The 15359-nt window shown below is 52.2% G+C and overlaps 1 protein-coding gene across 2 annotated transcripts in view; it reads left to right on the top strand.

The window, feature by feature from the left end:
* PITPNM3 (PITPNM family member 3) overlaps positions 1-15359 on the top strand; it is a 107594-nt gene that overhangs the window by 59115 nt on the left and 33120 nt on the right. For both annotated transcript variants that reach the window (XM_045375501.3, XM_045375499.3), the window contains one exon: positions 14610-14686. In XM_045375501.3, the coding sequence (XP_045231436.2) occupies positions 14610-14686 (77 nt within the window). The remainder of the gene's footprint in view (positions 1-14609; positions 14687-15359) is intronic.

The following is a 15359-nucleotide window of genomic DNA, read 5'->3' as shown; positions in this document are numbered from 1 at the left end:
GCAAGCCCAGCCCACCCCTCCTGCTGCCATATGCCACCACCATAGAAGAGGCAGAGGGCAGGGCTGTTGTCTCAAAGGGGCAGTAACTCCCCTTCCTCTGTCCGCACCCCCATCCAGGAACGTCTGGTGGGAGGAGGCATGACATTCTCCCAGGAGACCTGCCGCTGCCTCACCCTCTCCATGCCTCTCCCTTCCAGTCTCAGCAGCTCCACGAGGTGCAGGGCTCTGCAGTGCACAGGGCAGGAAAAGTGCGAGTGGAGAGGAGGCTCCCTCTGTCCCACCCCCACGCAGGATGGGTTGAGGGGCAGATTCTACAGCAAAAAGACCTGTCCATTGTGGCCCTCGAAGTTGGACCCGGCCTGTGTGGATGACAACAGCCACCCGACACATGGGACCCAAAGCCATGATGTCACCTCATGGCTTTTCCAGGGCCAGTGCCTGGCGTTAGCTGCAGGGGTGGGGACAGCAGGCAGCTGTCCCACGTGCAGGGAGGGTCTTCCCACAGCCACGTCCACACATTAGAGCAGATGCTCTGTGGGGCTGTGAACTTCCTCTCGTCACCAGAAAAAGACCTGACAATGGTCACCGAGTCCCAACTTTCCTCTCATCTGCAGAAAAAGACCTGGCAATGGTCACCGAGTCCCAACCTTTCTCTCATCCCCAGAAAAGGACCTGGCAATGGTCACCGAGTCCCAACCTTCCTCTCATCCCCAGAAAAGGACCTGGCAATGGTTACTGAGTCCCAACCTTCCTCTCGTCCCCAGAAAAGGACGTGGTAATGGTCACCGAGTCCCAATCTTCTTCTCGTCCCCAGAAAAGGACCTGGCAATGGTCACCGAGTCCCAACCCTAGCCCCAGTCTGACCCTTTATCTTCATCCTCTGCTGAGCCTCTCTCCTGGCCACCACGTGAGTCCCAGTGTATCCCCAGCTGGGTCCTAACTCCAGCCCCTGGTCCTGGACTGAGCTTGGGTCCTCAGCTCAGACACAGAGAGATGTAGATGGCTCAGCTCACCTCTCCCCATCGTGGGCATGTGGTTTGACGTCACACCCCGCTGCCTAGGGTCATTGACCAGAGGAACAGCTCTGAATGCCCTGACCAGCCACCAAAGGGCTTCCCTTCCCAGATACCCTCTGCCCCTGGCCTCCCCAGGAAGACCCCGCACCACAGACAAGGATGCGTGAAGCCCCTTGCCCACGACTGGCCTCTCCACTCCTCTGCCTGGTAACTGGTGTCTTTTCCTGGCCTGTGTGGGCAGCTTGCTGAGCACAGCTGCAGACAGGCTATATTTAGCCAGCTTTAATGAGCTCAGGGTGGCAGACGTCCGCCTTGGGAGCACTTTTCGTGCATGTGTGTGTATGTCTCTGCTTGGCATGGTTCCTTCTCATTGTGTGTGTGTGTGTGCCCTTGCACTTGTATGTGTGCATTAGCCTCTGCCAATGCATTGGTGTATTCACTTTCATGAGGATGTGCATTAGCCTCTATGCCAATGCATTGGTGCGTTCACTTTCATGAGGATGTGCATTAGCCTCTATGCCAGTGCATTGGTGCATTCACTTTCATGAGGATGAGTGTGCATCTCTGTGCCTATATGCAAGTCTATCTACGTAGCATCTGGGTTTTGCTGGGGCACGTGCAGCTTCCGACACTTATAGGGGTGCAAAATGGGAACAAATGATTAGTTCATTCACCCATTTGTTTAAAAAATATTTAATGAGCACTTTTGTATGCCAGCATCGTGATAGTCTTTGGGGATAAAATAGAGCAAAATCAAACCCAGTCCCAGCCCTTAAGGATCTCATCATCTGGGAGATGGAAGAGGGGAAGATAATAATCAAATAGTCATAAAATGAAAAGCATGAGGATTAACCCCAGGAAAGAGAGGACCGCGGTGCTTTTGCGGAGAGGACAGGAAGAGTGGAAGTCCTCCGGAAGGAAGGAACACTAAATTTCCTGTGGGAAGTATCTGGGCACGGGGCAGTGTAGAGAAGAGCCCAGGCCTGGGGAACATTTGCAGGGACCTGCGGTGAGAGGGAAAGGGGATGTGCAAAAACTGGCTGAGTTCAGAGAGGGAGGGGTGAGTGTGGGAGAGCGGAGCAGAAGGCAGGGGCTTGGTCCGGCTATGGGAAGCCTGGAGAGGGGTGGTGTGGGAGGAGGTGATGGGATTTGCACAGAGCACTTAGGATCCAGCCCGTGATGCAGTCAGGGTTCTAGCAGGAAACAGAAGGCTCACAAACCACAGGTGGAGGAGGGCTTAGCAGAGAGACTTTATTCACAGGTGAGTGAGGCTTCAAGGAAACCAAGAAGGCGTCAGCAGTACCCTGGGGCTGTTCCCACCCCTGAAAGAGAAGAGCCCAGAGAGGCTCCTGCACGAGCAGCAGCCTCCAGCGGAGATCACCTTACGATGACCCGATGACCCGGCATGGAGGGGGCTCCCTTGTCCCAGTTCTCCTACTGGTGCTTTCCATCGGCTACACCCAACCAGTAGCAAGAGGGCCTTGGCCTCAGGCTGAGTCAGGCAGAGATGGGGCACTGTGGCTCCAGAGGGGCAAAGGGAGACCACACTGCACAGTCTACTTACTTCCACGTGGAAGAATCGCCCTTTCTTTTGTTTTTCTGTAAGCCACCTTGATTTTGACTGTGCATTCCCACGCAGCTGTGCCGGTGAAGGACTCCTCCTCCTCTGTGTGTCCAGGGGCTTCTCTTTCTTCCTTCTCCTGCCATTGCCCCAAAACTCCAGGGGTCTTCCCAGCACTCTGGTTGGGGAAGGGTGCCTGCAGCATGCACACATGTGCAAGGAGTCCTCCATCCACAACAGTGAGGACGAGGACCCCGGAACCCAGCCTAGTGATCCCTTTTGTCCTGGGCTTGCAGCTCCTAGCCTAGGGTTCAGGCTCCCTAGAGCATGGGATGGCCAGGTCTTCTTATGTTGATCTCCTTCTTCCTGGAGTTGCCAAGGGACCGGTACAGAGGACTCTCTCCTCCACTCAGGGCCAGGGCGTGAGGATCTCTTTTCACCCTGAAGCATTCTCTGTCTCCTCAAATCCTTTCCTCTTGGGAACAAAAGAGCTTTTGGAAACAAAAGCCAGGAAGCTCTGCCACAAACCTTCCCGGAGGCAAAGGAGCCAGAGCTGGGAGAAAATATAAATTGGTATCTAAAAAAAACCCACCCTGCTACATGCACTTTAAACAAATTCTTATTTTTAATCTATCTTTTGAGTAGGTAGCACATGTACATGGTATAAAATGCCTCCCTCTCCGGTCTTCCAGCGCACACAATTCTCCCTAGAAGAAAAGATGATAACCAATTTCTTAGATTCCATTTCAGAGATAATCTCTGCATACGTGAGTCTATCCATAAATATGCATTTATATATATTTTTGTATCTGTATCCTCACGCAGAAGGGAGCACACAGTTCCTTTCATCATGCACCTTGCTTTTCTCAGATGTTGGTACTAGATCAAGATTGTCTCCTTAGCTCGGTACACTTAGAGCTGAGTTGTTTTTTGCAATGGGCGTGTGTGATTTCACTGTGGTACAATGTATTCAATCTGTCCCCTGCTGGTGGACGTATAGGTGCTTCCTGTCTTTTGCTATTGTGAAAGCACTGTGGCAATGGTGAGCATTGTGCATATGTCCTTTTGCACGTGGGCTTGGAATTGCTGGGTCAAAGGCATTTTGCATTTTGAATGACGTTGCCAGAGGGCCCTTCACAGAGGCTGTTTTACTCTCACCAGCAATGAATGCACAGGGTGTCACAACTGCCAATCCGACAGGTGAGGGGGAAAAAAAAAGTTGTCTCAGGGTAATTTCAATGAGCCTTCCTCTAGTTTAGGGTTCTGAGGTTGAGCACCTTTTTCCTATGTGTAAGAGCGATTCCCAGGCCCTGTGCTGGACGCCGCACACACTCGGCGGGGGTTACTGCAGGTGCGCGTGGGCTGGAGCGTGCCACTGCATTCCTTTGTGTTTGTGCTGTTCCTGGCAAGGCCAGGGTGGACTTGACAGGGGATCATTAGGGCCTCAGGCCTAACAACCTAAGAAGTCCCTGCTCCCCATGGTAACCTCTCCCCACTCTTTCTTCCCTGCCAAGAGTCTCCCTGAGGAGGCAGGGCTGTGGCGTGAAGGCATTAGTAAGAGCAAAGAGACCATCCCTTTCTTACTCCCCTCCTTCAGGATGATGAAGAGCCCTGACCTGGTGACCTGGGTTCTAGTCCCCAGCCCTCCACTTATATCCTGAGAGAAATCACTTCACCTTTCCAATCCTTGGTTGTCTCATCTTTAAGACGGGGAGAGTACTCCTGGCCTCACAGGATGAATGTGAAGATTGCCTGAGATACCGGGTGAGGACTAGAAACTCAGGACCAATCTTAGGAGGGCTGTGTTTGTTGCAGAGGAGTCTGCAGGGGAATACCAGGGTTTAGGATGTCATGTCCCTCTAGCATCCCTGTGTCATGGTAGCAGAGTTTTCTCATGGTTGTATACCTGGAAATTTCACTGGGCCCGATTCAAGATGGCACCTCTGATCTGAACGGGGATTCCCCATGAGAACTGATCCTCTGAACTAACCCCGTGTTCACGTGGGGTATCTAACAACATGTTCTCAAGGGGCAGGGTTTGGGGCATAGGCCCTCGCAAGGGCCAGGCCCTGGACTGGGGTATGTCTCTGTGAAAGGCTCACTGGGCCATTGAAGGTTTGAACACATCACCTTAGCCTGGTTAGTCAGATGAATCCAGGCGGACGTGATTAGATTCTGACTCTGAAAGGGTTAAGGAGTCACGGAGGGACCTCAGCCGCCAGCTCCCCACCACACTGGATGAAACTTCCCTCCCCAGCACCCTGCTACGTGGCCACTTATATAACTTGCTTGTCTAACCTCAGTGAAGGAGAACAGCCTGTCTGCAGGTCAGCACAGGTCACTCTTGAACTGTTGGAAACATTTCCTAGGTTGTGCTAAAACTTGGAATGACTCTCCAGAAACCACCCCAACCCTTATTCATCCTGGCTCTGCCCTCTGTTCCCTTGACCCACACATGCTCAGCATAGATTTGCAGGCAGCCGCTGTATCCCTTTGAGCCTGCTCTTCTCCAGGCTGGGTCTCTCAACCTCCTGAGCCCCTTTCTATAGCTTTCCTGCCCTGTTATTGGGCATCAGACATACCCTCGGCAGGGCCTGAGCTGCAGGGGCAGGGCAGGGATGTCCCCCTCTCATTTTGAACTGAGATCTCTGGTTTGTGCAGCCTTAGAGGTTGAGAAGTAACAGTGGCAGCCCCATGACCCTGACTCAGGCTGTTTGTAGCCTTTGGTCATGTGACTGATCTGAAGCACATGACCTAGGTCTTTGTCATATGACCTGACCTTGGTCACATGACCTATTCTTGGTCATGTGATCCCAGGGGCTTGAGAGCTATTTGAAGGCAGGTGCTGTGTCTGATTGGTCTTGGTGTTTTCAACCCTGACACAAGTTTGGGCAATAACCAATAGGGTAGGAATAGGCAAGTGGTATCGAGGTCTTTTTTTTTTTTAAGTCCTTGGAAGGCTTTATTTTTATTTCATTTTATTATTTTATTTTTTCAAGATGAAGTTTTGCTCTTGTTGCCCAGGCTGGAGTGCAATAGTGGGATCTCTGCTTACTGCAACCTCCACCTGCTGGGTTCAAGTGATCCTCCTGCCTCAGCTTCCCAAGTAGCTGAGATTACAGGCACCTGCCACCATGCCTAATTTTTGTATTTTTAGTAGAGACGGGGTTTCACCATGTTGGCCAGGCTGGTCTCGAACTCCTGACCTCAACTGATCCACCCACCTTGGCCTCCAAAGTGCTGTGATTACAGGTGTGAGCCACCATGCCTAGCCTCAAGTTCGTTTTTAACCCAAACACACGATCTTAATTCACTCATCATGTTCCACATTTATTCTATCCTTCCACAAGTATTTCTTGTCCTTTTATACTCCCTCATTAGCCTTTCAGCTCTCAGAGGGGAGAACATGTCACACCTTTTTCTTTGTAGTGTTTATATTGACTAAAATAGGAGGTTGTGGCTGGTTTTAAAATGTTCCTCGCATAGGCCGGGCACAGTGGCTCATGTCTGTAATCCCAGCACTTTGGGAGGCCAAGGCGGGCAGATCATGAGGTCAAGAGCTCGAGACCATCCTGGCCAACACTGTGAAACCCCGTCTTTACTAAAAATACAAAAATTAGCTGGACGTGGTGGCACATGCCTGTAGTCCCAGCTACTCAGGAGGCTGAGGCAGGAGAATTGCTGGAACCCGGGAGGCAGAGGTTGCAGTGAGCTGAGACTGCACCACTGCATTCCAGCCTGGCGACAGAGTGAGACTCCGTCTCAAAAAAAAAAAAAAAAAAAATTCCTCGCATAAACATGACCATACTTGTATTATCTATCCAATAAACATTCGCAAATAGTTTTAAACTAAAAGAAATATGGACTCCTTAGAGAAAAATTGGAAAATAAATGAAAGTAGAAAGTAAAAAAAATATATATATATATAAAATCCATTGTCCCAGCATCTAGAGAAAACCACTGTAAACATTTTGGTGTGTTTTCTTCTAATACGAGGCCCCAAGCTCCTTCCCGCACCTCCCCCACCATTATTTAGATTGTCGTTTTTCCCTTTCTGCAAAGCTAGGGGCTGGGAAGCTGCAGAGGAGGGTGGCCTGCAGTCTGGCTGCTGAACAAACTCAGTGGCTTTTAAGTTTCACTCTCTTGGAGCCCTCAGGAACTGCCTAGGGACAGGGATGTGCTGGAGTGAGGAAGGTGGGCTCTGGGTCCCCCAACCTGCTTCAGCCAGAGCCAATCCACTTTTATCTTTGCAAATTGGGCTCCTAAGGAAACTTTCATTGGCTAAAATTTTCCCCTGTTTTTAAAAAAGTTTAAAAACCTTCAGAAGAGGGCCCATCATTTCCTCAGCTTCGTGCTGCTCCATCCACACAGTTACTGGCTGTTGGTCCCCACACCTTCTGTGTGGCCGCAGGTTCCCATTCATGAGCACACATTCCTTGAGCTCCTGTGGTGAGAGCTATGGGTTCCTTAGACAGTTTGTTATTCTGCCAGTGTGTTCCCCTTCCCAGATGCCCCTAAGCCTTTGGCATTCCCTTGAGCTGCTGGTCCAGTGACCCTATCTATGCCACATGTTATGATGCAGGGTCAGCGAGCTGGTTCCTGGCGAACTTATTAGAGCTGTGGGAGCCACTGCTCCCCTCCCCTCCCCACACTTCCCCTCCCTTCCCCGCCCCCCGCCTTTTTTTTTTTTTTTTTTTTTTTTTTTGAGACAGAGTCTCACTCTGTCTCCCAGGCTGGAGTGCACGATCTGGGCTCACTGCAACCCCCGCCTCCCAGGTTTAAGCGATTCTCCTGCCTCAACCTCCCAGATAGCTAGGATTACAGGTGCCCACCACCACGCCTGGCTACTTTTTGTATTTTTAGTAGAGACAGGGTTTCACCATGTTGGCCAGGCTGGTCTCGAACTCCTGACCTCAAGTGATCCGCCCACCTCAGCCTCCCTCGGTGCTGGGATTACAGGGGTGAGCCACCACGCCCGGCCCCACTGCTCCCTTTTCGAAGGGTCCTCAAAGCATTTGTTTATTAATTTGCCCCAGGACTTGCCCAGGAATGAACACCGAGCTCCCTAGTTGGAATCAACCACTTTGAAAAGCAAAGCGAAATGTGCTGCCTGCAGCTTTTTGGTTATTCTTCCTTTCTCCATAGCCTCTCAAAGCGGCTCCATCCTTGTGACTGTGGGTCCCCTTCAAGGTCCTAGTGCCGAATTCTGCCGCATCTGGAGGCTTGGACTCATAGAATCTCAGACTGCCTGACTCTTACCAGGGAATGTAGGCAAACCCCTCGTTTTGCAGTGGTTTGCAGAGCGTGTCTGAGGTCACCCTCTGAGTAGGGGGTTAGTTTCCCATCCAAGGACTCTATTTGTGTCCTATCTTCCCTGTAAGTCTGTGTGTGTCCTTCTCTCTGCCTGTGTGTGTCACGTGGGCTCACCTGGGGAGTTGGGGCTGTGGGCTGAGCCCCCGAGATGCTACTGAATGAGGCTATAGTTCTTCCCAGATGTCACCTAGCTATATGGATGAATCCCACATGGCAGCAAAATAGCAAAGCCTTTGACTTCCAAGCAGGGCCAGGGTAGACTTGACAGGGGATCCTCAGAGCGTAACATGTCTTTATTTATTTATTTATTTATTTATTTATTTATTTATTTATTTTGAGATGGAGTCTTGCTCTGTCGCCAGGCTGGAGTGCAGTGGCGTGATCTCGGCTCACTGCAACCTCCGCCTCCCAGGTTCAAGCGATTCTCCTGCCTCAGCCTCCTGAGTAGCTGGGATTACAGGTGTGCACTACCACGCCCAGCTAATTTTTGTGTTTTTAGTGGAGATGGGGTTTCACCATGTTGGCCAGGCTGGTCTCGAACTCCTGACCTTGTGATCTGCCCACCTTGGTCCCCCAAAAAGTACTGGGACTACAGATGTGAGCCACAGTGCCCGGCGAGTAATGTGTCTTTTTATTTATTATTTATTATTATTATTATTTTTTTTGAGACAGAGTCTTGCTCTGTCGCCCAGGCTGGAGTGCAGTGGCACGATCGCGGCTCACCCCAACCTTCGCCTCCCAGGTTCATGCCATTCTCCTGCCTCAGTCTCCCGAATAGCTGGGACTATAGGCACCCGCCACCATGTCCGGCTAACTTTTTGTATTTTTACCAGTGACGGGGTTTTACTGTGTTAGCCAGGTTAGTCTTGATCTCCTGACCTCGTGATCCACGCACCTCGGCACCTCGGCCTCCCAAAGTGTCGGGATTACAGGCGTGAGCCACTGCGCCCGGCTAACGTGTCCTTTTAAATGGGGGAGGAGCTCGACTGAAAGGGCCTAACAGTCTGAGCAGTTCCTGCCCCTCATAGTAGCCTCTCCTCACTTTTTCCTCCCTGCCAAGAGTGCCCCTGAGGAGGCAGGGCTGAGGCGTGAAGGCATTAGTAAGAACAAAGAGACCATCCCTCTTTTACTCCCCTCCTTCAGGACGGTGAAGAGCCCTGGCCTGGTGACCTGGGCTGGTTTATGCAAAAAAAAAAAAAAAAAAAAAAAAAATTGTGTTTCTACCCATGCATGAGCTTCCACTAGCTCATAGAAGATTAGATACCTTTGTAGCTACTTCTCAGCATGTGCCACGTGATCTCAAGGTGGGCCCAGCTCTGCTCGGTTGACTCCAGGGGTGGCTAACGGAGGGGTAGGAGTGACTGCCGAGGATGGAGGAGGAGACTGTTTGGCTTTAGCCAGGGGACCCCTCAGCATCCACCCCTGTGGACCCCAGAGGCTGGTAGCAAGAGAGAGGGAGACAGCCACGCTCTCCAGCCGAGCTGCGGTGATGCTTTGCTTGGGGTGCTGAGTGTGTGGGTGATGACCTTGGCTTTCGTCTCAAGAGCAGTGTGGCTCATTGGCAATTAGAGGGGATGATCACAATTGGTACCTCACCAAGGCTGTGATTAAGCAAAAATAGGCTCCATTCTTCAGGCATCAAGAGCAGCCATGGTGAGCTGGGTGGACCACCTCTCCTGATGTGGTGCTAGCAGGGTACTAGGAGCTGGCACTGTGGTAGCTGGCCTGTCTCAAAGCCTGTCAAAAAACACTGTCACAAAAACAGCTGTGGGCTCACCCACCCCAAACCTGGGCCCTGCAGGGATCCAGCCTGAATAGGGACGTGCAAACAGAAATTAACAGGAAGTGGGAAGAAACAGGCAGCCCAATGATGAGGTCCTGGGGTCCCCTGTATGTGGCTCTCCACCCCTGAGGACCCCCTGCCAGCTGCTTTTATCACCAGAGTCCCTGAGGAAGCCTCTAGGGGTAGAATTATAGAGCCCAGACCAGACTCTTCTAGAATCCCTAGAGGTTCCTACATACCAGTTCCCATGAGTACTTTCACGAAATGTGCTTCTCAGTGGATGATGCTTCCCTGAACCTGATTTCTCCTGAGGGTTTAATGGCGCACAGATGTCTCACAGGCTGTGTGCATCCTGGGATCTTCCAAAAGGTTTTCATAAAAATGCCATCCTAGGCCCTGAAAGCTGATGAACTCTATTCTCAAGGGGCCTACAGTCTGATGGGGAAATAGACAAGTGAGCCAGCACCAGCGCCACCTACTGTGGGATAACCATCTTTGCCTAGATAGATCAAAGATGGCTTTCTGGAGGTGACAGCAATTGAGCAGGGTTTTGCAGGATGAGTAGAAGTTTGCCAGTCTGCAAAGGCAGGAAGGGCTTACAGGCAGGCAGAGGGCTCACATGAGCAAAGGCAAGGACGAGTGAAAGGGTTATGTCTTAGGGGTGAGTCAGAGCCAATGGCCTCAATCATCACGGTGGGAATATCTGGCTTTTGGAAGAGCAGAGACCTGTGGGGAAGGTACAGGGAAGGTGGCCTACGGCTGCCCCTGCTTGTCTACAGGGGCCTCTGCTAAGACGAAGACGGGGGATGTGCCTTTCTGTGGGGAAGCTCTGGTCCTGTTAGTCACCTCTCAAGGGGCCCGAATCTAAATCTGGCAGGCTAGATCTCCCTTCCTCCATCTCCCAGAGCAAAGCATTCCTGGCTTTTGTGCATGGAAAGGAAGCAAGGCTCTGTCCCCAAACAGCGTAGGAGGCGAGACTCTTCCCTCCTGCTAGGGAGGAGTGAGGGATACTGAGGATAATCCTGCCCAGTCTCTGGCCTGTGGCTCCCATCCCCACGGAACCAGGCATGGCCTCAACATCGTTGGTGGCCAGGATGCAGCAGTCATCCATCGATTTGATGCCCAGAGCATCACATGGGTCCCGAGGGGGGCTGGCTCCAGACAGATCAAAGATGTAGGCGCTCCTTGGCTTTTGTAATGGGTGAGGGTGCAGGGTCCAGCCCCCACCTAACGGAGGGCATCGTGCCCGGGAGACAGCAGGACCCTCATGTCTTCCCTGCAATGTATTTATAGCCTTGCCATAGTAATTTGTGGCAATCACAGCATTTAATCCTGTAATCACACTGCAAACAGGCACCCAGCCCAGCAAGGCCGAGGAGCCTGCCAGGGCTCAGGGAGGGACTTGGCACAAGGGAAGGCAAGTGTGGAGGCGGCAATGTCCCCAGCAGCCCATCTTGTCAGCTGTGGCCCTGGCTTTGTGCCCTGGATGTCCCCTGGATAGTGATAATAATAACAATAGCAGCTAACCCATGTGACACTTCCTGTGTTCCGCACCCTGCTCTAAGCCCTTTATGCATACGAACTCATCTGTCCTCACCACCACCCCATGGGGTAGCTGCTTTTATTATCCCCATATTCCAGATGAAGAAACTGAGGCACAGGTCACACAGCTGATAAAAGCCAAGATGTGAACTCAGGTGAACTCAGATGTGATCCAGGGTCCCTGGCTTTAACCACGCTCCTCCCAGCCCTAGAGCCAACCTCAGCCCTGCCGTCACTCCTTGTTCTTCTTGACTCACAGCCTGCCCCAGAGTCGCACACACAGCTGCACACACCATGAAGCATGAGCGCTTTGTCTCAGGGAAGCCACACTCAGACCATCTCCCTCCTGGTGCTAGTTCATGGGGTGGAAACGGGCCTGGCAGCGGCAGACCTGGGCTTGAACCTTTAAGGTACTTGGGGCAGGTGACGTAGGTTGAGTCTCGGTTTGCTCATCTGTAAAATGGGGCTAATTACAAGACCATTCAGACTCAGAGAGAAATTGCGGGGACCAGACAGGATGAATCATGTAAAGCACATAGCGCCCAGGACATAATAAGTGCTTAATAAAGCTGAGCCATTACTGTTGTCTTGTGTTATCATCCTGTCCTGAGGGGAGAGCCTGGGTCTCCTCTAGCCAAGCCCAGGGCAACGTCTTTAGTAAGTTAGAAATTAGGCAGGAGAGCTGAGCCAGTGGGAAGAACTAGGAAGTGCTGGGCACAGCCGGGCCCCAGGATGGGTTTTCCCTCCTCCTGCATTTAGGAAACAATTTCCTGTCTGTGTGGGCAGCTCGGAGCTCATAAAGCAGTTACCCTTTGACTGGGATTGTGTCTGGGAGGACTGGATATTTCAGAAATGCTCTTCCCTGCTGAGAAAAGCTTCTCATGTGCAGTTCCTTGTAGAGGTACCCTCCCCTGGGGCTGGTCGTGGTGAGGGGATGTTGACAGGGTGCCTAGCGTTGCCCACAAAGCCCCCGGAAGTACCCTCCCCAGACGTGACTCCTAGAGGGGAGCAGCAGGCTGTGGTGGGGGCGCGGGGGGTGTGAAGAAGGCAAGGACCATCTTTATCTAGAACCTGCGACTTTAAGAGAGAGATGAGCCAGTTCCTCCTCCCTGAAGACAAACAGGTGGTTCAGCTTGGCTGTAGGTTTTAGCCACACACGGGAGGTAGCATCCATCTCACGGGAGAGGAAGGAGAGGAGCTGAAGGCAGCCTGGAGGCAGGAAGGAGTCCTCAGAGCGGCAGGTATCATTTGGGTGGGGGCTCGGGGGTGGCCGTTGGATGCTTTGAAGTGTCTCCACCCAGGAGTCCAATGTCATGACATTCAGGGGCGTAGGTGTTAGATCAGGGGTTGACAAGCGTTTCTGGAAAGGGCCAGATAATAAATATTTCCAGCTTTGTAAGCTGTAAGGTGTCTGCTGTGACTGCTCCGCTCCTATGGCACAAAAGCCGCCTGCCATAGACAATCTGTAAATGAAGGAGCCTGAGTGTGTTCCAATAAAACTTTATTTACAAAAAACAGGCAGTGGGGCAGATTTGGTCCATGGCTGTGGTTTACTGAATTCTGTGTGAGGGAAATGAGAGCTCAGGGAGGGCTGGGAGCGAAGAAGGACTTCTTGAAGGAGGAGGTGTTGAGCCCAGGCTGCTGAGAGGAGCAAGGAGAGATTTCTGGCAAAGGCCAGCTTCACCCTAAAGCTCATGGGGGATACCAAGAGGGTTTCAAATGCTGACCTTACCTCTCTGGGAGTCTGCCTTCCCTAGAAAGTGGTCCCGTAATTCAAGGCTCTATTATCTCTCTGATAACTTCAAATATATATATATATATATATACACACACACAAACACACACACACACACATATTTTGAAAGTTTTTTTTTTTTTTTGAGACGGAGTCTCGCTCTGTCACCCAGGCTGGAGTGCTGTGGCCGGATCTCAGCTCACTGCAAGCTCCGCCTCCCGGGTTCCCGCCATTCTCCTGCCTCAGCCTCCCGAGTAGCCGGGACTACAGGCGCCCGCCACCTCACCCGGCTAGTTTTTTTTTTTGTATTTTTTAGTAGAGACGGGGTTTCACCGTGTTAGCCATGATGGTCTCGATCTCCTGACCTCGTGATCCGCCCGTCTCGGCCTCCCAAAGTGCTGGGATTACAGGCTTGAGCCACCGCGCCCGGCGAAAGTATTTATCCAGCTGTATTAGGGTTCTCTAGAGAAACCGACTGAAAGGATATATACACAGATGTATAAAAAGAGACTTATTGGCTAGGCATGGTGGCTCGTGCCTGTAATCCCAGCCTTTTGGGAGGCCGAGGCGGGCAGATCACTTGAGGTCAGGAGTTTGAGACCAGCCTGACCAACATGGAGAAACCCCGTCTCTTCTAAAAATACAAAATTAGCCAGGTGTGGTGGCGCATACCTGTAATCCCAGCTACTCGGGAGGCTGAGGCAGGAGAATCGCTTGAACCTGGGAGGCGGAGGTTGCGGTGACCTGAGATTGCACCATTGCACTCCAGCCTGGGCAACAAGAGTGAACCTCCGTCAAAAAAAAAAGAAAGAAAGAAAAAGAAAGAAGAGACTTATTATGAGGGACTGTCTCTTGTGATGATGGAGGCTGAGAGGTTCCCTGATCCGCTGTCTGGAAGTTGGGAGGCTCAGGAAAGCCTGTGGTGTAGTTCCAGCCTAAGCCCAAAGGCCGGAGAACCAGGCGAGACAATGGCATGAATCCCAGTTCAAGTCCCAAGGCCAGAGAAGCGGATGTGCTGATGTGTGAGGCAGGAGATGGAAATCTGGAGCTTGAGAAGAGTGAATCCTCCCTCCCTGCACCTCTTTGTTCTACTCAGACCCTCACGGACTGCACGGTGCCCACCCGCCTTGGCAGGGCAGATCACCTTCGTTCACTGCTTCAAATGCCAACCTCTTCCCCAAACACCTCACAGATAGACCCAGAGAGTGTGTTTTACCAGCTCTCTGGGCACCTCTCAGCCCCGTCAAGAGAGGGTGCATACAATTTGCCATCACACCAGCAATTCGAGTTGTTCTCAGCGGGAGGTTTGGCTCAGATCGCCGTCAGTAACTGGCAGTGGAAGTCGCCGGGCGGCACTCAGCCTTGCTGCTGTCTGTGGTGGAGAAACGCAGGCTGGCTCCTTTCGAGGAAGCCCCTCCTTTCAGGAGCACCATCCGCGACGGCCTCACTCTGCCACCCTCCCTTTCCTTGTGAGGAGAAAGGGCTTCATGTTGTGTGGGTCTCAGAGGCAGGGCCTGGATGGGGTGACTCTTCCTAGCTCCAGACTCTAACTAACTTGAGCTCACCTATGATGTAAGCCAAGGCCTCACCTTTAGAGCCAGCTGGGCCCAGGGAGTGTCTGATCACCTGAGGATGCTGAGCTCTCCTTTCCCTCTGCAGGAGAACTGTACCGGGTTTCCTTGAGAAGACAGAGGTTCCCGGCCCAGGGAAGCATCGAGATCCACGAAGACAGCGAGGTGGGCTGGGTTTCGGAGGGCGTCTGGGCCCGCCTCGGAGGCCGGGATTTTAGGAACGGCCCTTGGATAATAAGCGGCCTCATTTTCTTCCAGCTCTTCATCTGACTTGCTGTGTGACCCTGGGTGGGTCCGTGTCCTTCCCTGGGCTTTGGGTTCCCGTATGAACAGGAAGCGTCTCTTGGGACTCTTCCTGCCCTGCCATCCCTCCTGGCAGCCCGTGTCCTTCCCTCACTCTGAGTGCCCCTGAGGTTCTGTCACACAGCGGGGGGTATTCGAGCTGAGACTACTCCTCAGATTGCAGTTAAGACAGGCTGGACGGCCGGGCGTGGTAGCTCACGCCTGTAATCCCAGCACTTTGGGAGGCCGAGGTGGGCGGATCACAAGGTCAGGAGATCGAGACCATGGTGAAACCCCGTCTCTACTAAAAATAGAAAAAATTAGCCGGGCGCAGGGGCGGGTGCCTGTAGTCCCAGCTACTCGGGAGGCTGAGGCAGGAGAATGGCGTGAACCTGGGAGGCAGAGCTTGCAGTGAGCCGAGATTGCGCCACTGCACTCCAGCCTGGGCGACAGAGCGAGACTCCGTCTCAAAAAAAAAAAAAAAAAAAAAAAAAGACAGGCTGGACATAGTGCCTGCTTCTCTGGCCTCAGTCTCCCCGTGTGTGTGAGCATGTGC

This window comes from Macaca fascicularis, chromosome 16, assembly GCF_037993035.2.
Source record: "Macaca fascicularis isolate 582-1 chromosome 16, T2T-MFA8v1.1".
NCBI classification, from domain to species: Eukaryota; Metazoa; Chordata; class Mammalia; order Primates; family Cercopithecidae; genus Macaca; species Macaca fascicularis.
The sequence above is the reverse complement of the archived record's forward strand: the minus strand, read 5'-3'. Positions and strand labels throughout refer to the sequence as shown.